Genomic DNA, 27,498 nt, shown 5'->3' on the forward strand with positions numbered 1-27,498 from the left:
TCTTTTCAGTCTGTAGTCCAGTACTCAGTGCTTTCTCTTCAGAACAGTGGGAAGTAGGTAACTGCTACAGGACCAAGTCCTACAAGGGCTCATACTGTTTCTCCATTTCTGACCTAGCTATCTCCACACTATACCCCAATTTGCAGTGTAACCATCAGTTTTTATTGATCTTCCTGAGTTTCCTCCATAGAAACACAAACAAATTATTGAGATAAACCGTATATCTTCCATACCTGACCTTTGGGCCAAGCAGTTGTGGAGTAGAGATCACTGCCCTCTCCAACATTGTTATATCGCTTTTTTAAACTATCTTAATTTCAATAGTAATGTATCCCCAATTTCAAGAAGGTACAGCAAAATCCATTAACAAGTTCTTTCTAAACCCTTAGTAAAAACCTAGCTTCTCTACAGTCTTCTACCTCTTGATATTACAAGTGCTGTTTTACTCACTTTTAGATGTTGCTCCTTCTGCTTGACTCTGAGAATCAAAGGAACAGAAAGAATGACAGCAATGAAGACATCTTTTACCACCATGCATTGCATAAAAAGCCTCAGCGAGTTCTCCTGAGCACCACAGAATTATAGTCTCATGCACTTATAAATCTTTCTTACAGCATTTGTTGGACTTCCCATTCTTCAGTTCTCCCGGAACAACATCCACTGATCAAAATGGACTTACCAACACAGCAATGCCAATGCAAGTCAAAAGTCAGGAGAAATGTAGCTTGCTACAATATAGAACATGTCTAAAAAATCAGGGGCATAGAAGAGGATTTGATCTTCTCAATTAATCTGATATAAAATTAAATCATGTCTAATTTAGATATCCTTCCACTTCAAATTTATACTTCCTGCCATCAAAAGCAGTTGCCTCGAAGCCTTTTGTCGAGCATGATCTTCTCATGTATGACAGGCTTGGATCAGCCAGTCCACCTTACTCTGCCATTGCCACAGAGTCTAGAGTGTCTCTGCTGCTTTCCTGGAGATGCTTATCTCCCTTGCCAAGTCCTGCTTCCTCCACCCTGTGTGCTGCTGTAGCACTCCAGCTGTCAGACTGGTTGGGTTTCAGCAGTCCCAGCCCGGCTGGCAAACAGCTGAATCCGTGCAACTCAGGTCACGAGGACCGGGAAGAACCTCTCTGATATCAACTTGGAAGAAAGAAAATCATTACCAAACCACACATATCTGTGATTTCCTGTCTGCAAGAGATACTTACATGCAGACAGACACATATAAAGCAAATATGCACTGAATGCAGTATGGATTACAAAAGATGACTCAAAACTCAGCCAGAGTTCTCTTACTTAACGTTACACTGAACTCACTTACAGAAACAGCTTACAACAACATTTCACAAAGGAAGTTTGCATATTTAAAAGGCCAAGAATAACTGGTTGGCTTTTAGTTAAACATAACTCTGCCCTATGTTTTCACAGAAAAAAACAAGGTAACATACAGTCTCCAAACAAGTCCATATTGCAGTGTCTTTTCCACTGAAAGACTCCAGCATTATTTACACTGCTTCTGGGCAATTATTCTGAAATAATAAACTCACTGCAGCTAGTTCATCTCATTCCACATGCATGGAATCTTTCTTTTCTAGGAGTATATACAGGTTCTCAAATGTCCTCTGTAGAAACAGCTTTTAATGGCTTTGCTTTGGGGCAAGAGGGGGAAAAAACCCAAACTAGGCCTTTCTTATGTTTTCAGCAAGAACCACTTATATATAACTCTTGTAGAACTGCACTAGCCTATAAAGAGTTGTTTGTTATGTTTTGTTTTTTAATTCATCTAAGCTTTAAAACAGCAAAACAGCTCTATCCAAATATACTATCAAGAAAAAAAAATCTTTGAAATAAATGAACCTGCTCCAAGAAAGGATGAAAACAAGGTGAGAAAACCAACAACTAAAATTATGAATTGGGATTTGCATAAAGATTTCCAATTTTTTATTCAAACTATATGGGAAAATGTATATATATATATATATATATATATATATAATCCAGTGATTCCAAGAGCTGGAGCTTCAATAAAAGAGAAAACAAATGGAACACCAAACAACATGAGACTTGTCACAGGACAGCGGGAGATAAGAACTTTCTTCTTCAGATACAAATGAAAACGTGAAAGAAACAATTGCATGTTGCATCACTGCTGCACTCTGATTCTTTTGTTCCAAAAACCACACAAGATGCACTAACCTGCTGATACAAGAACAGGAAAAGCATGAAATCTCTATACCAGTCTATATTTGAGAACTGGTACAGTGATACAGAAAACGTCACTGCTCTAACTACTGATGTTACAAATACTCTTGCTTCAGGCTTCATATACAGAAGGACAACATCCCAGGGAAGAAACGAAAAAAAAATAAAAATCAACAAAACCAGCAGCCCCTCTCACCCCCCAAAGCAATATCACATTTGTTCATATATGGGAAGTTCTGTTCCAAAAGCCTGGAACAAAATGTACAGCAAACCCAGAGCTTGCAGAAAGCCCTGCAAGCCTGAGCAGCGCAGACACTCTGTTCACATCCAGCTGACGCAGGACCTCTGGAAAATGAACTGGAGACACATGGGGGTAGGGTATTTCTGCTTTTCCTACCTAAAACAAGGTATGAAAAAGTGTTCAATATGGATAAATGCCAATACAGTTATTGCAAAAGAGATGTTAATTAAATTTTTGCTCCCGAATTATGGAAACCACAGATATCTAATGAAATGTAACACAACATCCTAAGAGCTACGGTGAAACCTTTACAATAAGAAGCTAAGACTCCCTCCCTTCACTGCTGGAAGCAACATTTGCCAGCAAAGAAAAGAAACTTTTTTATTTGTTCTCCCTTATATGCTTACAGATGACTCGACCAAAAGTATTAAAATAACAAATACAGGTAAAAAGTAGAAGGTAACCTTTTTAGCACTCACAGAGCTGCCCAGTGTGGCTGTGCTGTTAAAGATGAGATAGAAAGGCTATACCCATCCTCTAAGCAAACACACTCCTAAGAAGTCAGGAAAAGCTTTGGTGGTGTGTGATCATACACAGATTAATGATTTCAGAAGGTAAGTCAAAGAGATGGTAAGAGCTAGTTCTGCCCCATTCTTCATTTTGCATTCTTGGTGTAAGGCTTCAGTTATTATCCCTTAAAAATAGCTGAGAGACCACATTACATAAAAAAACACCCTCAGCGTTAAAAACATTAAAGTGTAACAGCAGAAAGGAAGGCTGGACTAAAAGGATACTATGTCTTGCAGACAACACCAGAGAAATGGAATCTGGTGAAGTGGGAATCCTAAGGCAGAGAAACAGAGCAACCGAACTGGGCTGAGGACAGAGAGAATATTAAAACATTGCTTTGGGCAGACTACCTGCAGATGACTGAAACCTCAGGAAGGCGGAGAGAAAAAGGTTATGACAAGAAGTCTGAACAGCAATGAGCAATTTTTAATCAGTCTTTAACATACCTAACTCGACATGTTTAGAAGAGGTCTAGTATCCAAAGGGCGGATCTTAGTATTGGCTGAAAAACTGAAAACCTCTAGTCAATTCAAAATTTTTAGATGAAATAGCTTGGGTGTGAAGAAGGCTTTAAAAACAAAGAATGATAACAGGGTAAAGTATAGCAATCACTGGAACTGAAAAAAAAAATCAGTACAGAGAAAACTGGATTAAAAGAAAGTTGAAAGTACAAACTCCATCCGAAGGTCCTTATATGTCAACACCAAAATATGTCCCAGAAATGCACCCATTCTGATGACTTTCTGTTTTAAAAAAAATAACTTTACACTCTGATATGCCAGAGAGGAACGTTGCAAATTTTTATTTAGAAATGCATTTCAGATTGTTGTTTGTCTTTAAATATTGCCTTTTACATTTGATAATTCTTAAAATCACGCATTGCATAAGAAATGCTAAACAAACAAACAACAAAGTATAAAAGAAAACTTTTAAGTTTTAGCAAACTAAAGCATTTTAAAGTGACTTTGTTACAATTTGTTTTGTTTGGGTTTGGTTTGTTTTTTTTTTCTTGATACCTCACTGAACTTGAAGGATGGAATATCCTTCAAATATTTTGAATAAAAAAAAATTCTAATATAGACTATTTTAATGTAAAACTTGACAAAAAAACCCCAAACCCAAACATCACACCTCAATGAGTTCCACAACAATCATTAACATTTATATGTAGTCTCTAGTTGCATCACAGCAATAAAAGAGGGATTCACAAAACAAAAAGTCCATCTACATTTCTCTCTTACAGGTAATAAGAAATAACAATAAATTCTTTAAGTAGAAGCATAGAATAGACTAAACCAATTTTCATTCTCCTTCAAGTTGGGTGTGGAGGGAATTGGCTAATAAAAAGCCTTACACACAAAACCCATTATAGGAAGGCTTACTTCCCCAAAAGTGGGTCAGAAACAATTTCAACCTTGTTAACGGGATGTGGAAACAAAGAGTGTTGAAACAAGCAATGCAAGAAAGAGATTTTTAAGTCTTTTTTTTTTTTTCGTACCCAACCCCTAAGTTTAGCAAACAAAATTTAAGGGATCAAAGCTAGCTTATTATGAAGCATAAAACTATCTCCCCTGAAAACCATAAATTATGTATGGAACAGGCATATTTACTAGTCCTGCTAGTAAGGCAGAACATCTCTGAATGAGCACTGACTGCTGAACGCCTCATGTTCTTTTATGATGAATTACACAGAAAGCCCCAACACCACAACTAAGGTGCTGGATTTCATGTACACCAGTGCTTGAGAGTCACAGAATAAGGGGGAGACAAAAATAATACCTTTTTCCTTTTGGTCAGGTCCAATGTCTTATGAAGAGTAATTGCCACTAACACAAAAACTAACATACTGAAAAAGTCAGATAAAATTGTCTTCTCCACTTCCCATTTTTTTATTTCTCTCCTCACTCCCCTTAGCACATCTCCTTTCTTCAAGTGATGCAGCTGCATAAAACTTTGAAGTACTGATTGCAGTGATGCACTAAATTCCCTGAAGAAGTTAAAGCATTCGAGAATGCAAGAACCAGCATGTTATGCCAATTTGAACATTTCCTCCATCGTGAACAGTTAATTTTCAAAAAAAGAAAGATTTTGCTTGTTTCAGAACAAAGGATGATTTCAAAACAGGTTCATTTATATTAAAGACTCAGAAGAGTTTGAAGTCCTAGTGAAGTGTGGGGAATGTCTATATGGCCCAATGAGGCACAATCCATCAGCTCTTCCCTGCTCCAAACCCCCCACCCATAGCCATTACAAGCCTGCTTGTTTACTTGCTACTTGTGTGGACACATGGCTGTGAGTAGTTTACTATTTCCTAAAACAGAATTATGAAAATCTGTAGACAAGCTATCAAATTCAACTAAAAATATGGGAGAAATATACTTGATATGCAACTTGCCTTAATATAGTACATCAGGAAAATATGAAGTGCTGCTAAACAATGCAATTTCCCCCCAGATACTCAAAGTGGTTCTGATTCCAGCTAAAATATCATAGAATTATACCACAGAAAGGTTTGGGTTGGAAGGGATCTTAAAAATCACTTAATTTCAACAACCCTGCCATAGGCAGGGACACCCTCAGGTTGCTAAAAGCCCCATTCAGCCTGGTCTTTAACACTTCCAGGGATGGAGCATCCACAGCTTCTCTGGGCAACCTGTTCCAACGCCTCACCACCCTCACAATAAAGAACTTTCTCCTAAAGTTCTAATCTAAAACTGCCCTCTTTCAGTTTAAAGCCATTACCAGCTTAGGATTGCCCCAACCCAGGTGTAGGACCTTGCACTTGGCCTCGCTAAACTTCATGAGTTCCACACAGGCACGTGTCTCAAGGCTGACAAGCAGGGCATCCCTTCCCTCCAGTGTGTGTACACTCCAGCACACAGCTTGGTGTCGCTGGCAAACTCACCATGGGTGAGGTGAATCCCACTGTTCTTGTCACTGACCAAGGAGTTAAACAGCACCGGTCCCAGGACTGACCCCCAAGGAAGGTCGTTCCTCACTGGTCTCCACTGGAAGCTGAGCTGTTGACCACAACTCCAGTCAGTCCATCCATCAAATCCACGTCTCTCCAGTTTGGAGAGTGAAGGACAGTATTAAATGCTTTGCACAAGTCCAAGTAGATGTTGTCAGCTGCTCTTCCCTCATCCATCAATGTTGTGACCTTATTGTAGAGGGCCATCAAATTTATCAGGTGTAATTTGCCCCTTAGTGAAGTCCTGCTGTCTGTCAGCAATCACCTCCCTATTCTCCACGTGCCTCAGTAGAGCTACCACAAGGATCTGATCCATGATCTTGCTGGGCACTGAGGTAAGACTGACTGGGCTGTAGTTCCCTGGGTTTTTCTTTTCTTCTTTTTAAAAAATGGGGGTTATATTTCTTTTTTTGCAGTCAGTGGGAACTTTACTGACCGCCACAACTTCTAAAATATAATGGCTTAGCCACTTCATCTGTCAGTACCCTTAGGACCCATGGATATATGAAAGTATTTTTCAGTCCTTGTGCTATTTGAAAAATCTCAAGTCTTTTCTATTTACTTAGACCTATACAGAAGTAAAAATATATAAATTTCTTCTTCTTTTCATACTGAAGACACTGGTTTAGCACTGCATTTTTTTTCAAACTTCTCATTTAAAGCAGGTGGTTTAATTTTCAAATCTTCAGGGAAAAATATCCATCTTGGGCTGAAACTTTATCTGTCTCAATTCAGGAGAGAGGATTCATTTTTTTTCTCCTAAAGAAAGTTATAAACCTCATCTTGAAGTCTTTGAAGATGAAATGTATTTTCCCTATGCTCCTAGCTTCAGCAATGGCCTAGAGATTTAACAGGAAAGTAGGTCATTAGAGTCCCAGATACTTTCTTTGACATAGCTAAATGACATTTCTTCTGGAATCCAAATGTCATTTTTGCCCTTTATTCTTAGAAAAATAGAAGTCAATCCCCACTAGAAAACACTGCAATCATTACTTTTTGATAGAAAATTTAAATCAATGAAAAATAAAATAAGTTTGAGGTACTGCTTCTCTTCAGTTTCTGTTTCATATCAGTTTTCTAGGTTTCCTGAGCTGCCCGAGCCTCTTTCAGCTAGCCAGCATTTTCTGGTCAAGAATGAATCTAGATGTACACAAGGCAGCATGTGTGCATTTTGAAGGCCAGCTCACAGAGTTCACCACCGAAAAAATTCTGCTATGTTTCACCCTGATTTAGAGATAAAGAAAACCTAGCATTTTAGCGAACTTTCATGCTACAATCTAACTTCACATTGTAATGCATTCAACAGCCACACAAAGCATAATGACTACATTACCATAGCGCAGAGAAGTGAACAGCAATGGCTGAAACACAAAGCTCAACAGGTTTCCAGTCTAAATGGGCTAATTTCAATCACAAGCCACACTAGTTGAGAGAACCTTGTCTTTCCTTTCACTGGCATCCTCCTGATGCCAGCCCAGATCTCTCCCCCAGAACAGTGTTTCTTCTCTAAGGATCCCCACTTCTCCCACACACATTTTAAGCACAGCTGTGAAATTTTACAGATTGATTGGCATTTTGTGCTTTTCTATTATGCTCCCCCAGGATACACAATTTATGCCTAATAGAAGCTCACATCACACACTCAAGGAAACAAAGCAGAGAGAAACAGGGAAACAATGTGTTTTCACAAGGCCTTAATACTTAAATGACACAAGTGACAGAACAACACTGAAAATGGGAAAAAAAATTACCCAAAACACCCTAGGGCCTGGTGGGAAGCCAAGGGGATGGCCTACCAGGAAAAATTCTGAAATGCAAATCAGCATGGAAGCTGAAAGATCTGAGCACTAGAAATATGGTTTAGTTTAATTGGTATGTAAAATCTGTGTTCAGCATTTACTTAAAAATCCTCTCCCATTTAACTCAGTGCTTTCTTCCTCCTTTCAGGAGTTTCTTCCTCTCGGCACCCTTCACACAGGTCCCAAGTATATCAAACTCCTGTTTTGCCTTCTTTTCTGTAACGGGTTTGGAGGTTTCAACCTCTGACCCCGGTGTGAAGAAGTGAAACACTGGCATACAGGCTTTGACCAGAAATATGGAAAAGGTTCAGACAACTTCCTCTGTAATTCCAGCAGCACAGAACAGAGAGTACTTACAAACAACTGAACAAGATCCACACAGCCACGTGCACTTGTCTTCTGTATAACTAGGATCCTGCTAATGAAAATGCAGGGAAGTCCCTAAAAAACCTCCTCTTGTTTTCTCATAATGTTCATCTAATAATGTTCCCTCATAACGTTCATCTACTGCATGTTCCAGTGCTGAGCTACTGACCTTCTAGAAACTTATGCTTTCACCTCAAACCAAGAAGGTGAGTCAGTAGCTTTGCAAAGAAATATGCTCTGGCATTAGCACAGCAGATACAAAGATCATGCTGGAATTTCCATTACCCACATCAAGTGTGCTAATGTGGACGTGCTCAAGTGCTTTGCTTTGCTAAAGACAAAACCTCTTCTCAGCTCTGACTGACAGTATCGAGTCCAACTCCTGGCCCTGCACAGGACCACCCCAAGAATCACACCATGTCTCTGAGAGCACTGTCCACACACTTCCTGGACTCAGACAGGCTCGATGCTGTGACCACTTTCCTGTTCCAGTGCCCAACCACTCTTTGGGTGAAGAACCTTTCCCTAATATCCAACCTAAACCTCCCCCGACTCAGCTTCAGGCCATTCCCTCGGGTCCTGTCACTGGTCACCACAGAGCAGAGATCAGTGCCTGCCCCTCCTCTTCTCACAAGGAAGTTGTGACTGCAATGGGCTCTCCCTCAGTCTCCTCTTTTCCAGCTGAACACACCAAGTGTCCTCAGCCTCCCCTCATACGGCTTCTCCTCGTTTTAAGTGTGCTTCCCTGATGTTGGACCTTGCTAACTAGATGGTTTCCCAAACCCCAGAAACTTGTAACTTCTCAATGGAGCTACAAGGCCAACTTTTTCTCCTGAGTTTTTGAAGAGAGAAAAAAAGCCAAAGATCAGAGGAATTACATTATGTCTGCTCTGGAAAAGCATTTTTACTAGTCTGCTTTCTGGGGAATATTTATTGTTTGAGTGGGATGGGTATTTCATTATGATAATCATTACAAAAATTAAATTCTGTAAGAGAAGCCCAACCATGGGAGGCAAACCTATTCATCCTTTTCACTTCTGTACGTAACTTTATCTGAAAAGAATGTTGAATTATTAGCTCATTAGTTTTAAACACTTGTAAATTCCTAAAATGCCAATGGACATCAAGGCAGAGATTGATATTCTCCCTTAATTTCTGAGCTTGGGAAGCATTAGCTGACACACTTTACATTTCCAGAAGTCAGTGACAGATAAACACAATAAGTACTATTACCCAAAACAAATGAAAACTGTTACTTCTGAAAGAAACTATGCCATGAAACAAAGGGATTTCCGATGACAGACATTTTGAATGAAAAGTAAACTACGCGAAAAGCAAAAATTTCAACCTTGAGAAACCCAACTAAAATAAATCCTTTTTCTCCTGATGCACCACACACAGCATGTGTAACGTACACACATAGAAATGAGAATAACTATTAGAAAAACCACACAAATAGAAAAGCCACCCCTCACAAAAGAAGAAGGGTTGCAGTACTCTCAGTAAGAGTTAAGAAAAATGAGGCTGTGGGAAACCAGTGGGATGTATTCCATCATGCACAGGTACTGATATAAATCAGGAATCTAATCTTTGCTTACACCATCTAAACCAGCACGAGGAGGAAAGCCAGGCTTTGGCAAAGTTACAGTGACTTCCAACAGCAGCTCTAAGGCACATGGGGACCTGCAAAGCCTAGGTAGGACCTCTACCCTTGGCTGCTGCAAAGGGTGTTAATTCAGAATCAACAACTTAAGGCAAACACTGCATATTTGTCTCCATCTCTAGTGATCCACCAGATCTTGTGGTCAACAGATCAGCACAAATCATCCCATGATCATTTCAAATCACACCAGATTTTTTGAAATAGCACTGTATGAACAGCACAGGAAAAAAAACCTCACTACAAAGCACTCTGCTCAAGTGTTTTCCACTACCTTTCCCTTACATGCAGTCCATCATTGAAATGTGAGGAAGTCCTTGAAGTTATCAGCCCTTGAAAGAATCCCAGAGTAATGCTGAGCATAATGCCTACTTACAAAGAACTAGAGATCCTTATGGAACTCAGGTAGCACACATGAAAAAGTCTTAGCTGATTGAGGTCTTTATGCTTCAACCAAGAAAGCAAGCTAATATAAAAATAAAGCTACAAATGTTAGCAGTGATAGTGAATCCTCAGCCATTTAAACACCATGTGTTTCACCGACCACTGTCCACTAAAGTGAAATAAATTCTTTGAAGATCTGATGCCATAGAGAGACTTAAGAAACAAATCTTGAGAACTGAGCTAATGTGGAGAATCAGAGTAAGTCCTATGTTGTTCAATAAAGCATTTGAGGGGAAAAAAAATCCTTATATTTAAAGCACTTTCTCCACTTCATTTGGTTGTAAAAGCACTCTGGAACAAAGCCAAGCCCAAAAGAAAACCCTATGCTTTCGAAAGTGTTTATCAACAGAGAAGTAAAAATCAGTGACTATGGATTTACTGTAATCAACTGTTACCTTTTCTCTCCAGTATTTAAGTATAATTGTCAAATTCCTTTTCTCTCTAAGAAATTTTTTCTCAACAAAATTGAAGAATTCAGATATTTGGGACAAAGAGAAGTTGACAACCTGCCTCAGAGCAGTAGCTCCATCCAGCTGCCAGATTTTAGGCAATCGCGCCCAGCAATTCCACAGCACGTTTAAAATATGACAAACACATCTTGGGAGCTCACTATATCCTTTTGATTGTACCTAAATTAACAGTCTGGACTCTGAAGCAGTGTTTTGTCTGGCTGGAATGTGAAAAATTACTTAACTGAGCCAGTGCACAGCAATATGTGTCTGTGTCCTATGTGTTCACGATACTTTCATATGGGAAATGCAACTCAATGCCTACAGAAATTCACTGCAGATAACCATAAGGGCTCAGTGCTTAATACCATGACCAGATTTACAACAGTACCTCCATTCAAATAGCAAATAAAGGAACCACATTTCCAGCAGAGTTCTATTCAAGTATGGCAAGCTCTCCTAATACACTGCTTTTGACAGCCTGGTCTCAAATACTTAACAACCAAATGAGGGCAGACAAATTGAAAAAAAAAAGCAATCAGAATTCATTTTAGCCATTGTGGAGGGAAGAGTGGCCTATCTGAAAGCTGGGGAATAAGAACTGACAAAATGCTTTAGTGGATGATAACCAGGTCCACCTCAAAATGGAACATCCTCCCTGGAGTCCCTCTCCCATAACTGTGCTGCACTTCACAAGCGTGAAAACAAACATTATCTTGCTCCATCCCAACTTCTTCTACACTGCCTAAATAACTATTCAGTCAATAAATGACTGACATATTGGTTCAGTGTAGATGTCTCTCAAATGAAAAGGACACGTCAACAGCAATAGCCTGCTCCTACAGATATTATTTCAGGGAGGCTTTGTACTTTCCTGTGCTATTTCTGTGGTGTTCAAGTGGCTTTGTTCCATGATGACCCGCAACTTTAATGAGTGTGTTGCTTTACCACAACTGTTAATAGTGCTTTTTTACATCTGTTCTGGAAAACATACCAAAATAAAATGCATTAAAAGCAGTAAAGAGGACATATATGCTTGTCAAACTGCTGCTTCCAGTGCTCTCCACCTCAGAAAGGAAAAGCCAATTCATATTTTCACAGCCTCCTTAGCACATAGCAGAACTTGAGACCTTGAATGGGAGAAGGATTCTGGTTGGAACCACAGTGGTGAGCATTTGGGCTCACATGACACCACGTGGAAATCTCAGCTGTCTCAATATTGGAAGTATCTTACAGGTGCTAAGGCCAAGTATTTCCCCAATATAATTGCAAAGGGTGAAGAGCAGTGAGCAACTTTGTTAAGAGCTATTATCATCATTATGATTCCAGTTTTTTCCCTCTGAGGATCATCTGGAGTTTTTAAGGAAAAAAAAAGTATAGAAACATATTTTGTGAATCTTCTAAAAAAACCCCTCTACAACTCAGACAACTGCTTTCTCTCCCAGATTGGCAAATGATATATATAAAATATACTTAAGTAAATATGTATGGTTTTTTTGAGAGTCCAATATAATTATAATGCTTTATGTTATCTGATGGAAATATCTGTGAAAGAACCTATTATCTTGATCTAATGTGAACTTTTGCACTCAAGATTTAAAAAAAAAATAAATCAACAAAACCCAACACAGTGTTACATTTAGAGACTGAACATTAAATTGAAAATACCATATTCTTTTCACCAAAATAGAACAAGAACTGAAGAAACAATAATAATTTCCTACCTAAATTAATTTCTCAAATACCTGCTCCTGTATAAGTGTTGACAGCAAAAGCGTGCAAGGAAGAGCAATGTTTCATATCTGCCTTCACAGTCCCTCTGCACTCTTAATATGTTAATTTTCAAAACTTTTTTTATTTTTCTGCGCACTGTCTTCACAGATAAGCATCAAATTTTGTTCTTCATCACCACTTTCCTCCCCCTCAGAAACACTGAATGTGAGAAAACTGACTCTTAACTTCCATGAGAAATCCTGGAGGAAAACTGTGGCAGACATAGGAATGAAATCCACACATTTCAACCTCACAGGTCTAACCAATGGATAGGATTTAATCACCAGAAAAAAGCACTGGACCTCCTATGTTATACACTGGTAGCAGTGACTAAACTATAGGGGAGGGAATACCAAAGAGACAGTAAAGGAATGGTTATTAAGCCTTCATTAGCTTTGTTGTTCTCTCCAGAAGTACAGTCACTTATAAATACTAAAGGTGCTTTTAATACCTTAAAGTGACATATGAATGTTCTACCTTCAGAAGTTGAAACTGTATTTTGAACAAAAACATCATAAGATTTTACAAAGAAGAGCTCCTCTATTTCTACAGCACTAGCATATCTGAAAAATTTCAATCAGGCTTCAGATCACACTATGCTACTACAACAGTCTTGGCAAGCTTTTTGTAATGACCTTGTAGTAAAGGTGGAATATGACAAGCTTTTATTTTTACATGTCTCAAGGGTGAAAGCTTATAACCATAAATAAATGCTCCTCCAAACTACTGTGAGTTATGGAGTTTCCCCAGACTCTACACTGGATTCACACTTTCAAAATCTATACGCTTCCACTTGTTTTTAATTTTTGCCATAATGTTGCAGCGTGTCATTTTTGCACGATACCCTGAGTTATCCATCCCTCAGTAAAGAAAACACTGCAACAGCAGAGCTAATACCTGACTGAAGTCAATAACTGAATAGCTCAGAAATTTGTGAAAATAATGCAAATAAGACAAATAGCAGTGTTTGTGTCTCCTCTGTGTACATTTATCTCCTCCTGGTCCTAACATGGACAGATGCTGCTGCTCCATGTTACTTGCTTGACTCTATGGTAATTTTACCTTGAGTGAGACATATGCTTGTCTAATTACATGTTCTGAAGAAAGGACCTAAAGTGGTGGGTTTGGACTCTGCATGTCTTCCAGCTGTGTTAATCAGTTCTGGTCAACACAATTTATCTTGGTTTATATGGTTTTCAGTCCAAACAATGGAATTAATGAAACCTATTATTCACCACTATGATTTTCAAATACTTATGTAGAGCAACACAATAAACTTTACCATATGCTGTGAGAAAATCTAAGAGATGGTTGGGTAGGACATGACCATTGATGGAAATCTGGTGAAGTCCAGAGAAACAAATTGATTCCCAACTAAAAGATAAAATGAGTCATTGCACAACTACCCAGGCAATAACAGAGTATATTTGCACAACATCCTTCACATGATCCCTCCTGATTTAAACTTCAAATAAGCTGATACCAATTTCATTGACATAATGAGAACAAACAAAATAAATCAAGTGAATAAAGTCCAGAGCAATCTTTGCCTCCTGGACAAGATGCATTTAGACAGTGTATCAACTGCTACGATGATTTATATTAGAGACTGAGATGTAGGTTTTAAGTAGCGTTGTTAAAGCTAAATTTAATCTTATGTTTAAAGAAGGAGTTTAAACCAGTCTCCTCTTTTAAAAGTAAGGCAGAAACAACATACCTCTGCATTTGTAGAGGAACTGACTGAAAGAAAAAAATGTTTAACCCTGGAACTCAAAGACAAAGACAATTTCTTTGGGATATGGGTGCAGTACAAGTCAAGAAAAAGAGGCATCTCAAAAATCTCCTGGATATTCAACAAGCTAAAAAAATAGTACTGTTAATATCAAACTTGTGAAGGAAGTGAAATAGAGGTAAAGGCATTTAATGTACTTAAAAGTGTAATATTAAAATAGAAGAAAAGTTTAAAGATATCTCCCATCAATAGGACTTCCTCTAGAAACCAGTTGTGGAGAGAGAATACAGTGTTGTCTATATATAGAATGAATGGGTACAAAAGCAGTACTTCATTAGGAGAAGCAGTGGGACTATGATATGAAGGTTATTTCCCACTGAGAAAAATTAAAAACAGAGCTATATAGCTAAGATGGGGGAAAGGAGCACGGCAGAAACAGCTACCAATCCAACAGGTTTTTATATAGATTGGATAGCACAAATCCTGCAAAGTTAAGCCAGTTACATCTTTCCCCAGTCTCCTCTTGAGACTTTGGAATCTTCTTGGAAATGTTACCATTTCCAATCTGTTGGCCTCAGGAGTCTTAAGAACAGGAAGAAATGTTGTCCTTCTCAACATGCACATGATAACTGATCTTTCCGAGGGCTCGTTTTCCCCTCCTACGACAGCAATTGGTCTTTATATTTTTATTTTTCTTTCAGTAGGAGGTTGCCATATTCATCCTCACTGTTCCCAACTAAAAATACCAAACCAAACTAAAAAACCAAACGCAACAACAACAACAAAATCCCAAAACTCACCATGAAACAAACACAAAACCCAGCAACCCCCACAACCAAAATTACCACAGATTCCAATTTGCATTTGGAAGGGTTATAAAGCCAAGTACCTTACTGAGGTTTGGGGCAGCTCTGGAAATAACTTAACAGCAGATGCCACAGAATGTATCAAAGAAATGAAAATGAGGAGCACAGACTCCATTCCTCAAATGATTACATTCAAATGAAGACACTTGGCCCCTCTCTTTCACTTGCTGACTGAAAATTGACACATCATTAGCAGATCTGGTAGGATCACAGAGCCTGGAAACCATTGTCAACTGCTGCCAGAAGATATTTGCAATAATATTGCCCCCAAAATGTCACAATGGCCCTTCATAAAGGGTCAAGCAGTCTTCAAGCCAATGCTTTGCTGAAGGAAATGCTCATTTATAGAGATCAAGTTAAACAAATCTCATCTGGTGCATTAAGAAACAGTCCTTAAAATATTTATGCACTGAAACAATTCTGATAGTCTGAGATTTTCAGGTGGCATCTTCAGTTTCTGCTTCATCAAATTAAGAGCCGTAAATGACCATTTTCACGTTTCATTTTAGCCCCTACCCTTTAAAATCCTTCTGAACTAGACTTCTTGGAAATGTCACAAGTATTCTGTTCAAAACATGACTGTGCTGTGGCAGCACCTGCCCAAAGTGGTCCAAAGCAAGATCCATCCTTCTATGCAAAATCCAAGTATTTACCCTTTCTGGAGAACACAAAAAATCTCATGCTGTTTCTTCTAGGTTTGACAGTCTAAGAAAGAAAACCACGGTAAAACAAAGCAATCATTGTGTGAATCTATCCTGGAGCTGTGAAATCCTTGAGATACTTCAATTTGACTGGAAGGCTCTGAGCAATCAGATTTAAGAGGGTTTTACTTATTCAGTAGTTAGGTCTAGATGACCTGCAGACCAAATGACCTTCCAACCTAAATTGATTCTAAGTGCCACAAAGCAAGGATAAAGTAGAGAGTTCAACAGCTGCTTTACAGCACTTAATACAAGCAGTCTTCAATAAAGTCTGAGAAAATACTTGAAAGGAAATACTATTGAATGCAATGTTTGAGAGCAAGGGTGCCCTCCTTACAGACAATCCCACGAGGAGGGGGAGGGAAGAGGGAGATCGGCAGTTTTCCCATGCTAACAGTGCACAAACAAAAGACAGGTGGTCCCACAGAATATCACCCTCTAATGAGCTCAGGAAAACCTCAGATCTCAGGGCAGGCGTGAGCCCCAGCTGCACCTTGCTGAAAATGGCAGTACAAATTCCAGACTTTCAGGAGGGAAAGATGAAGATCCATAAATAAGATCACAGACATAAAAGAGTGGCAGATTAGATATTGTGAGTACCAAAAGTGAGACTCCTTCTGAGAATTCTCTCAGCTGTGAATTGATGTTTCTGATGCCATGTTAGACACCTGTTTGCCAGTTAAGTGTGATACTTTCAAAGGATGAACAGAACCTTCTTTAATGCTTAGACAGAGCAACAAGAAAAGCAGTAAGACATCATTTACTTTATGTCTTCCATCACAGGAGATTATAAAATAGGTCCTATGCTTTAATTAAAAGATAGAACTATTGCAGGACTGAATTTCTTGTGGGTATTGGGTACCTTCATCACACCAAAGGAAGAGCTGAAGACTTCTTGAAGGCACTGTGCAACTGTGAATATACATGTACATAATGTACATCACAGTGTCAAGCCCAGTTTACCAAATATAGCTTCAGCTGTGTATTCAACATTCGTGTGTGCTTCTGAAATAAGGGTGTGTTAATGTCCACAGATGAGCGGGGCCCATGAGTAATTCTGACTCATTCTATAACTCCAGTGCCTCCAGGGCAGTTTCTGTTTGAATGGCAATGTATGGGTACGTGAAGTGATCACTGAATATGGATGAGATTGTGCTTATTTGTGCTGAAAATTTGCTTCTGTGGATGTGTTTTGGTTTTGCCTTTTTTTTTTCTTTTTTTGTTAATTATGAAGGTCTTAAAGTCTTGACCCACCGTTTTACAGCATCACAGCTGAATATATAACAGTACAGAAAAGAGTAAAGCAAATTTCAAAGCATGCATAGGCAAATACATGAACTCAATTTTATTCACTCCCCTCACTCATGGCATTCAATGCATGCAAAGTTTCTGAGAAAAAAAAAAGCCATGCAAGGGTTTAAAAAAAATAAATCTGAGATGTATTTTAATTATTGATTTAATTATACTAACACATTAACACCATCAATTGGCTGGTTTTTCTGACTATCTTTATTGTTCTACTTCTTAAGCTAAGCAATGTATATAACTAAACTTTATAAACATCCTGAGTATGAGCTCTTAACTTTCAAAATACACACAAACATGCATAGATATTTCCCTTAAAACCTGATGTTTAATTATCAGAAAACTCAATTTTATCTGACAGAAATAACAGAAAAAAATTACATTTTCATGCTTTTCTATGAAAATACATGTTCATACATATAAATACATTTTCATGCATATATATACACAAGCATGTATGGATTTATATGTATATGTAAGTCAAAATACACCCCTCAGGTTACATTTGCTACATCACTGCTTCGTTGAAATTCAGGAAGTGGTTTACAGCACTGCTGACCTTACATGATTAGTTCTGAAAGGTTTATTTCTTTGTCACACTGATTTGTGGCAATCACCTTGCTGCTCTGAAGTCATGAATCTCTGTAGGTAATATAGCATGCCTTCCTATATATTGGTATGCTATCAGAAACAGTGATGATCATTTATACTGGTGTGAAGAGACGGGGAATGCTTAGGAGACATTTAGGAGTTCATTGTTCTCTGTTCAGATATTTATGACTATGATTAGAGATAAAAAATAAAAATTACATTTACATATTTATGAGCATTTTTATGCAATATCTTCATTTCTATTAAAATGCCATAAATATCCCTGCATTGCTATAATGCAAGCCAGAAATCTAACTACAATGCACTTGGTTTTATCTTTTTTCTAAAAACTTCCTAAATTAAAGCAGTGAACAAAATACAGCGTGAGCAGTGCTGATTGATAAAAACAATGAAAATAGTCTGCACTTAGGTGCAATTACAAAATTGTAAAGAACTAATCTATCATACAGTAAGACCTAAAGATATTTTTCTTTGTTTTGAGAAGCAGAAACAACCTCATGGGAAAATGCGTGGGCTGCAGAACCATGCAACACAAATTGAAGAGCGCAGGCAGAAACTCACCTCTAGCTTTGTTCTTTGTAGCAGCCACTGGAAGCAAGGAAAAGATTGCACAAGAAGAAGAGAACAAAGATAGATTAGACAGAAGTTTGAGCAGGTAAGAATACAGAGAAACTTTATCACTATCGATTCAAAGCTAACAAACACAGTTGCTAGGATTATTTGACCTATTTATTAGAGACACTGCAGTGCTATGAGATACTTCAGATCTATGATTCTGTCAGAAACCCTGTGTTGAAAACTTAGAAAATATATCAGAACACGCACTCAAAAAGCATGTCGAGGAGAGCAGAAAAATCATGGATCATTAATCACAAGCAGGTGAGAACATATGTACACACATTTGTGAATTCTAAAACTTAGTGCAATTTGCCCGGCCAAAAGTGCATTCTGAAGTACCTAAATCTTACATCATTCCCTTGCTCCTATTTCTTGAAACATCATTCTTCTGTGAAGCTGATGCAAACAAACATTGGTTAAACTGCAGACACTCCAAGGATTTATAATCTATGTTATATGATCATTGTTTTTCTTCATTGAAGCCTATATCTTCAGGTTGTTCTTGCACCAATGGAGCACGCAAAGCAAAAGGGGCAGGCAATATTTTAATGAACAGTGATCAGTGTTCAAATTCAGAGAAAAAGGGAGAGCCTTTTTCTAAAGTCTTCCTTGAGTATCCTGAAATCACATATTTTCACGCTATTAACCGTGTATGCCCAACAAAGTAAGAAAAACATGAGTAGCAGCTTAAAATGTTCCATTAACCTCTGCCCTACCACCAAAATAAATAGAATCATTATTTTCTGTTTTCCGAGGCTCATAGATAATGCTGTTGATAATTAGGACCCAAAGTTAGAATGGAATCACTCTGTTAGCTAAATTACACAAAAAGATACTATCCACAACTCCCTAAACTATCAAGTGCACTCTGAAAAGGCTTTCATTCAAGAGCATCTCCAGGAAAAAAAGGTACCTCAGAAAAGAAACCCAAGTAATTCCTCTTCTGCTGGCCCTTCTTGTAAGACAGAACTACATTAACAAGTCAAAGGCAGCTACACTTGTGACCAAAAGGCACAAAAGAAAAGGAGAAAGACCCAATTCCCAGTCTGCTCTGTTTGCTTCTCTTGTTCATACCTAAAGGAGTTTGTTTGGTTGGTTGGTTTGGTTTTGGTTATGGTTTTGTTTAGTTTTTTATTTTGTTTTGTTCGTTTTATTTTGGTTTGATTTGGGCTTTTTTTGTCTGCTGTTTAACCAATCAGTCTTTACCAAGACAAAAAAGGAGACATGGCAGTGAAGGCCAATTTGCCACATATATATGAAGAAATTGCTGGAAAACTGAGATTTTTAACAAAAAATGTCAGCTTCTTAGATATTAATTTTTTTTCCTTCACTGATCCCTCCTTTACTTCCAGATGCACCATGCCAAATTGGCATAATTCTCCTGGCAGTGAAAACAAAACAAAAAAAAGCAGTCTCATGATGTCTACACTCAGCATTACTTCATGAAACAGTTCTGCTTTGGGGAGGTACAACGAGTGCAGATGCTCCTGCAGAGCTCTTTCCATAAGGCTATTTAACAAGACACATTCACCTGCAAAACTGCCTGTAAATCTTGCATATGCTAAAAATTGCTTGTGCAGTAAACAAAATTAATGGTGCCGTTCTAATTTCACAAGAAGTGAGTGGTTTCTCCTTCATGCAAATATAAGTTGATAATGAATGCACCGAGTTCATCAACCTGTTCATTTTCTCACGCTTCCCCTTCTTTTTCAGCCCTAAGAATTACATGCACGTGAATGCATTATCACTTCTAGTCAGATTATTCATGTAAACTTAACAAAGGTCTGGAGGAAATACTATCTCCCTCTCCCCACGGGAAATTTAAAAGCAACAGGAAACTTTATACTTACTTAATCCCAATAAAAATGATATATGTGTGAGTATGGATATGTAAATACATACATTAAAATACACATGTACTTGAATTCTTCAGAATAAATATATATACACACATATGCATCTGGAAACGATATAATCTGTGTTTGGGTACCTATATATATGTATATTAGAAGAATCCATGCATTCTATAATTAGACAGCTTTATTTTGAAGCGTGTGCACTAGACAGAGCATTATTACCTATCACGTATCGGTAAATAAAGAAAAGATATAAATGAGATTGTACATTATAATTGGAAGTAGGGCAGGTTACTAGGCTTGTTAGGCCAATTATAACTCTCTGCAAATCCACTAATAGAGGACTAGATGACAGTAACCTTCTTAAAAATGTCATGTTCAATACTTGTAAGTTTTTCCTCTGACAGCACGGTCCAATTACAAGTCAATTCGTAAAGTTCAAATGGCACAACAGCCAAATTAGCTGAAAATGGTCTTTCAAAATATAATTCTGCCTACTGCAGGCAACTAGCTGGAGCTGTGTCCATCAACAAACCATCTTTTTGATACCTAGCATGAGGGAAAATTCCCTTTCACTGTTATCACTGAGGTAGGTATTTCTCTTTCCAAAGGCAAAAAAAAAAAAATTCTCTCTTCCCTCTTTACTCTCCTTGTCATTCTGTGTAAAGAGAATACAACTTTTAGCTATATCCATTATGTTTGAAAATTTTTATCAACTTATCATCATTACATGAAAAGTCATGGAAGAGAAGTGTAGATAAATGTTTCAAACGAGCACCAGCAAGACTGAAATTTAGCAGAGGGAAGGTGAGATCTTGGTTAGAGCACCAGATGTGGGATAACTCAGCTTTTTATGCCACTAAAATCAGTGACAAAAGACCTGTGGGTTTTTACAAACAACGTTACAGTCAAAGGATCCACTTTTGCTCTAAGTCTTCAGCAAGGCAGTTGATTTCTCTGCATTTCACATAACATGTTCTCTTTTTCTCCACCTAGACCTCCTTGCTTGCTGATTAAAGAGACAAAGTCTTCAAGGCAGTGAGTCTCTCCTCAAGGCAGTACACTTGTAGGACATTGATTTGAAACTTCTGTAACACAAGTAAAATGCTTTAGGACTGGTCATTTTGGGGGTACAATGGAACCTAAAAACTAGGATTCGCTGTATGTGGTTGGCACATGCTTTATTTGGCTAAATGAACAAGACAATCAGCAAATGGATAAAAAGGAAGGGAAATGACTTCTGGTACTTCCATATGTTCAGGGATTTCTGTAAAAACCATTTATAAGGGTGTTTTTCTTTAGTTGCTCTGTCTTGTCTTTCTTAGGAAATTGATTCTGGACAGGGAGGTATGCTACAGAAAAGTGTGAACAATGACCTTTGTTGGAATTTAAGGAAAATTTTAAAGACCAGAGAAGAAAGAAAGACGAAGTGGGAAGAAAAGACCATATTTTCAGAAGCCGGGTTGAAAGGCATGACAGAGCTACTAGATTTCTAGGTAAGGCTGAGAAATAAATCTCTTCTACTTTCTCTGTCAAGATTAAACAGCATTGTATTTTCTGAAGGCTCTTCTGGTCACGGAATATGTAAAACAAAAAGGTTGGAAAGGTCTGTAGAGCGAGGGGATCACAGAACAGCAAGAAGTCAAGGTCAGAGATCTCAGGGGAGTCCACCATGAGAGATCCAGAAAGGAGAGGACAACCGTGCCAGGTCCTCAGTCGTGGCAGTTAATTTTCACAGGACTAAGGCTTTCAGGGCATTTTCAAATCAGAAAAGCAATTCTGTTGTAGCTGTGCTGCTGAAAAAATGTTTTTTAGAAATCACTGCCTGAACATAAAAAGCTAGATTCAAATTTCAAACCCCATAATATACCCTTGCTCTCAAATATCAATAATATATTGTGCTTTATTTTCTGTGATATATCTTTCTGACTTCTTGCTTTTTGTATGCCAACAATTGTTAAATTACATTCTTTGATAAATGGTGGCTACAAGTTGTTCAATCTTTTCTCCACACTCAGCTGTCTCTACAGTGTTCAATTTTGTGGACATTTTTAGACAGATTTGATATAGCATTTATTTTATTTTTCTCTCATATGTGATTTATTATTCAATTTGGGGTTTTGTCTTCTGTCTTTGGAAAAAACTGCATCTTTCCAATTACTTCAATAGCTCAATAAAAATAAAAAAAGGGAAAAAGTATTTCCCCCTGATATCCAGCTTACTTAACCTTTTATTTCAAAAGGAGAAAGAAAAAGGAAAGTGAAAGGTTTGAGGTCAGTCTTGTTTTCATTTCACCTATTCCATGCACTAACAATGCAGACAGAGGAAAAACCAGTCTAAGTTCTAAATGTTATAATGACTGTATTCAAGAAAAGAAACAATATGAAAGTCACATTGCACATAATGTCACATAGAGCACATTGCATTGATTTTCTCCTGAATACACTAATGCACATTTCCAGGAAATCTGGAGGTCCTCTCCTCTTCAATAAAAAATTAAGGCATCAACAGTCTACAGGATGGATGTATTTAGTTATCTGTATTTTTGTTCCAGTTCTAAAACCTTTTGTTACCGTGGAATGTGAAAAATGATCAGAGAAGCAGTATACACAAATACCTCCCACCCCCACAAAAAACTCCACAAACACCCACACAACCCTGCTCCCCAACACACCCAATATATAATGCATATAATGCAGATTTTTGGTTTTCAAAATAAAGGTGGCTATTTTCGCACTACCTAAATTTAGAATTTTCTCTTTAATTTTAGGGTGATGATGACAAGAACATTTTTTTTCCCCTTTGGGTAGACTGATGGATTATCACTGATCATTTAGGTCACCTAAATGCCAGCTCTAATTCTCTGACTGGAAAAGCTCCTTTGTGTGACAGAAGGCTTAGTAGGATCATTTTCTCCAGAAAATAATGCAAATTATTAGGTTGCCACAGACTAGAGACCTATTCAAAGCAAAGATACCAGTATATGCTATAATTCATGATGCTTTTCCCCCTCTTTTCCAAAACCAACATTTTCCAAAAGCCACTGGAGGAGAAAGAAACCACTACCATCACCTGAAATTCTTGGTGGGAATTTGAGCCTCCTGCATTCAGGAAGATTTTGCTGCCAAGACTTAGAACAGTGGCTGACAGATGACAGAGAAATCTGGGATTTTAGGAGTTCTTTTAGCTTTGGATACAGTATAAAAAACATAGATACATTATCATAGATAAATTTGTTTACTTCTGGTTTTCTAATCTCTCATATGATTGCCTTTATTGCTATACCTTTGCATTTTATACTGAATATTCTTTTTTATACATAAGTTCTGCACACTCTTCTCATGGAGATTTCTAAAACATCAGTTAGTAAAATTTGCAGATATAATCCGAATCCATATATTCCTAGATAAGCTTTCCTCTATGTATTCATATAACCATTAAAAATCTGTGCAGTCATGCACATGTAATTAAATGGAATCTAAACATGTGACCTTCTATTGTTCTAATTATTCTATATTCTATCTTTGCATCATTCTAACCACAACACAAGTTCCTAAAACAACATCAGCTAATTTTTGTCAGAAAGAGATAAATTTCACTTACTCAACTCATTCATTGATCTTCAAAAAACCAAGAACTTTTTTGGTTCTGAGAATTTAACATATTTTTTCCCTCAGGGTTCAAGAGAAAAACTACAAATGAAGTGAAATGCAACAACAGTATGTGATTTTGCCATGACAAAAATTGATTTTTTTTTAATCACAGCTGTAACATTAAATGTATAAAATATAATACATAATGAATATATGCTATACAGGAGGGATTATGTGTGTATGTAGTAATTTGTAATAATTTTTCCTCTTAGAACATAAAATACAGTCTTGAAGATAGAACTGAAAAAGGGACAAAAATGCTAATTTGGAAGGGTTTATGAAGAGGTCAGCTACTGCATCCTCTGGGCTTGAAGCATCATGAGTTATCTTTGGACTCCTCCTAACGGATTGACAAACATATTGTTAAAACCTGTGATGATGGGGACTTCAAAAGCTCTCCAGGTAACCTCTTTTAGTGCACAGTTGTCCTCTTAATGGTGAATTGTTTTGGTCACATACAACCTAACCATCCTATGTAGGAGACTAGTTCAATTACTTAACCCTTTTCATACCTTCCATGAGTAGAAACAATAGAACACAAACTTCTTTAATGTAACCCTTTGCAAATTAGAACTTTTAATATTTCTCTTCTGTGCCTAAAAAAATCACATTCTTCCACTTCCTTAATAGAACGTTTTTCAACTTCCACTTAATTGTCTTCGTCAGTTTTAAAACCGACGAGATTATCACATGCGGCGACTTTTATTATGTGGCACTAATCACAAAATGTTGAAAAACATGCAGCTCTGTTTTCTTTCTGAAAAGTAGACTATAAATATAGTAATTTTGTTCTCGATGCTCATTACAGCTGGCATGATGGAGATCAGCAGAAGCATCTTATAATCCCAACATCACTAGAGTTCGGGATTCCAGCTGTAGCTGATTCACATCAGCAGCTGGAAACACGTCACACAGTATATGACTGTATAGTGAAAATAGAGGATGAGTGTAATCATGCCCTAAAGGCTCCTCTTAAAGGCACTGAGATAACATGATTTGCCTGTCCCAAAATGCCAACTTTATGCATGTTATAATATAGCTGGACATGTAACTTCTACAAGCAAGGCAAGTTGCAAGTAGGCAATTTTATCAAAAGTTGGGTTTCCGTAAATCATCACAGAAATTTCACTTGCAAATAAATAACACAGTTGATAAACAAGAGTAAATACAATTTTTATATTCCGTTTTATCAAGGTGACAATGTTTTAAGAAGTCTGTATAAAGGCAACTCTGGAGTAGCAGAATGAAGAACTCAGCAAGGCCATAAGCGTGGTTCTGTTGGGCAGAAATACAAGTTCAGCCCTCAGATCTATTTCACAGATGTTCTAAAACTTAAAACAAATATTTGAAAAACTTTGATATTCATTCATCATCTCAGACAAGCTATGAGAATCGTTCATCACACCGAACTGCACCCACACATACTTGCCCAACTTCTGGTATGTCACAAATAGAAAGGAAAAGATCCTACTTAGAAACACTTAGCAAACTATTTAGCTGCAAATTGGCTGTCACCGTGTGACTGTGATTGGTCAGAAGCAGCTGTAAAGCAGTAAGCTTGGGTTTCTTTTCACATCTGCAGATCAAACCATGAAAAGCACCTCAAACTATGCCTTGTCCATTTTGCTCAACCCAGGAGCAACCTGTGACATTCATGTCTCGTATCAGGTTGTTTTTTTTTTTGCTAATGTATATTCCATCTGACTTTATTACAAACAGAAATTTCCTCAGTCTGCTGCGCTTATATACATTAATTTCTAGTCACAGTCCACAGGTCTGATAACCCACAAAGGGCTAATGGTTCCTGATTTGAAAATAAACTCCCAGATAATCTGCATGAAATCAAAGATATTGTAATCCAGAGCAAGGAGCTCGGTAGACAAACAGCCAGGGTTCTCCTTATGTTACCTCTACTTACAATTAAATCATCTACTGTAAGCCCTAAGAAGGTTTTGAAAAGGTAACTGTTTTTTAATTGCATGGTACTTTCCCTATTATTTATTTTTCTCTTTTTTTTTAAATATCACAGCCCTTGGTATCTCTATATAAGAAGTGTTACATCACAACCATAATAGATCATCCCTATAAAGTGCTTCCCTAATAAGGTTAAACTAAGTATTAAGGGCCATTGGGGCACCAGCAATTGAAACATGTGGGAAGCAGCACATATTTGAAAGGACAGAGAATTAAAACCTTAAATAGAAAAATAAGATTTTTTTTAATCCCCAAATATTATCAGTTCATACTTTTCCAGATATTGAGAGATAAACTTGGGTAACTGACAATATTGCTGAAAAAAATACCATAATAAATTCAGTGCAGAGCTCAAACACTTGGATTTTCTTAGGCTTAAATGAACATCAGTGCCTATGTTCTAAACCTAAGCACTTCTTCAGCTGGAGAATGGGAATTTCAGGCGTAACAGCAAACCAACAACAGTATTTTATTAAGACCCCCAAATACCAAAATAAAGCTTACACCAGAATAGTACTATATTAAAAACCGACTTTTGTATTTTTTAATGTCATTTACTGCTGTTTTTTCTATATTTTTCTGACAGTTCAAGGAACAAGGGTAAACTAAAAGAAAAAAAAAAAACCATTAAGACTCTGTACTGTGCCCAAGGTTCAAATATTTGACAGCAATTTATCATCTGCTATTCATAATCATACCAAAAAAAGGCTAACTACTATTTTTTATTTTATATCTGGCTTTACAACAAAGGAGTCCAGTGCTGGAAAAAGAAAAGACTCAGTGCCACTCCATGTTGTCAGCCAATATCAAATTTGATGCCTACTAGTGCTGTTAAGGTGAAAAGCTGCCTTGGCAAGACTTCCTAAATAAGACTTCTTTTTGTATATTGGATGAGATACATAAATGAGGAACTATTTTTATAAGAATGCACTGTCCAGAGATAAATTTCATCCTTACTATCAATCTTTTTGATCTGACACCATCTTTCACTGCATATCTGAAACTTTACCTCACTATATGCATTAATTTAACAATGTAGTCATACTAAAAAAAAAAAAATCATTTCCTGTATATAGTTATAATCTTCTGCTATTGTTTTAAATATATACATGTGTTGAACATGCAAGCAAATACAGTTAAACTAATCAGGTATCCTAGAACTTTCCCGCAGTTACAAGAAATAGAACTGAAAATTCACAAATTGAAGCAATTCACAAATCTAGACTAAAGATTTTACATCCTCCCCCACTCTTTTCGTATAAAGAAACACAAGCCAATAATTCTATATGAGATTAAGACTGGAGGGATGAATACCCAGAAGCTACAATCATATACCCTGATATTCAGAATTTCTAAACTCATAAAAGAGCAATTAAGTTTTTCAGGCAGGAAAGAAAGCAATATTAAATTTAGAATTTAAAACACTGTTTAAAAGGCTTGAAAATGAAAGTTTCAAAAAAGCTGTAATTGTTTCAAATGGTATACTCTTTATACTGCCATGAGCCCCATTTTTGTTTGATCTGAGCATTTAAATGCATTTCTATTCCTATTCATTTCTACAATGAATTATATTGCCACTGTACTGAAATCATTTGCAGGCAAGATTAATTTAAGAATTTATCTATGTTTACAGCAGTTATCATTAGTCCTGGCTCTCCATATCACACTCAGGTTACTACATGCAATCATAGGCCTAAA

The 27,498-nt window shown here is 37.3% G+C and overlaps 1 protein-coding gene across 3 annotated transcripts in view; it reads right to left on the bottom strand.

The window, feature by feature from the left end:
* The window catches only part of CADM2 (cell adhesion molecule 2), a 610,241-nt gene that overhangs the window by 195,070 nt on the left and 387,673 nt on the right, over positions 1 to 27,498 (bottom strand). For 2 of the 3 annotated variants that reach the window (XM_027692565.1, XM_027692563.1), the window contains exon 2: positions 18,261 to 18,287. The exons of the other annotated variant lie outside the window; for it this stretch is intronic. In XM_027692565.1, coding sequence (XP_027548366.1) covers positions 18,261 to 18,287 — 27 coding nt within the window. The remainder of the gene's footprint in view (positions 1 to 18,260; positions 18,288 to 27,498) is intronic. 3 annotated transcript variants of the gene reach the window in all.

The sequence above is a fragment of the Neopelma chrysocephalum genome, unplaced genomic scaffold (genome assembly GCF_003984885.1).
Source record: "Neopelma chrysocephalum unplaced genomic scaffold, ASM398488v2 Primary Assembly neopelma1_87, whole genome shotgun sequence".
Classification (NCBI taxonomy): Eukaryota; Metazoa; Chordata; class Aves; order Passeriformes; family Pipridae; genus Neopelma; species Neopelma chrysocephalum.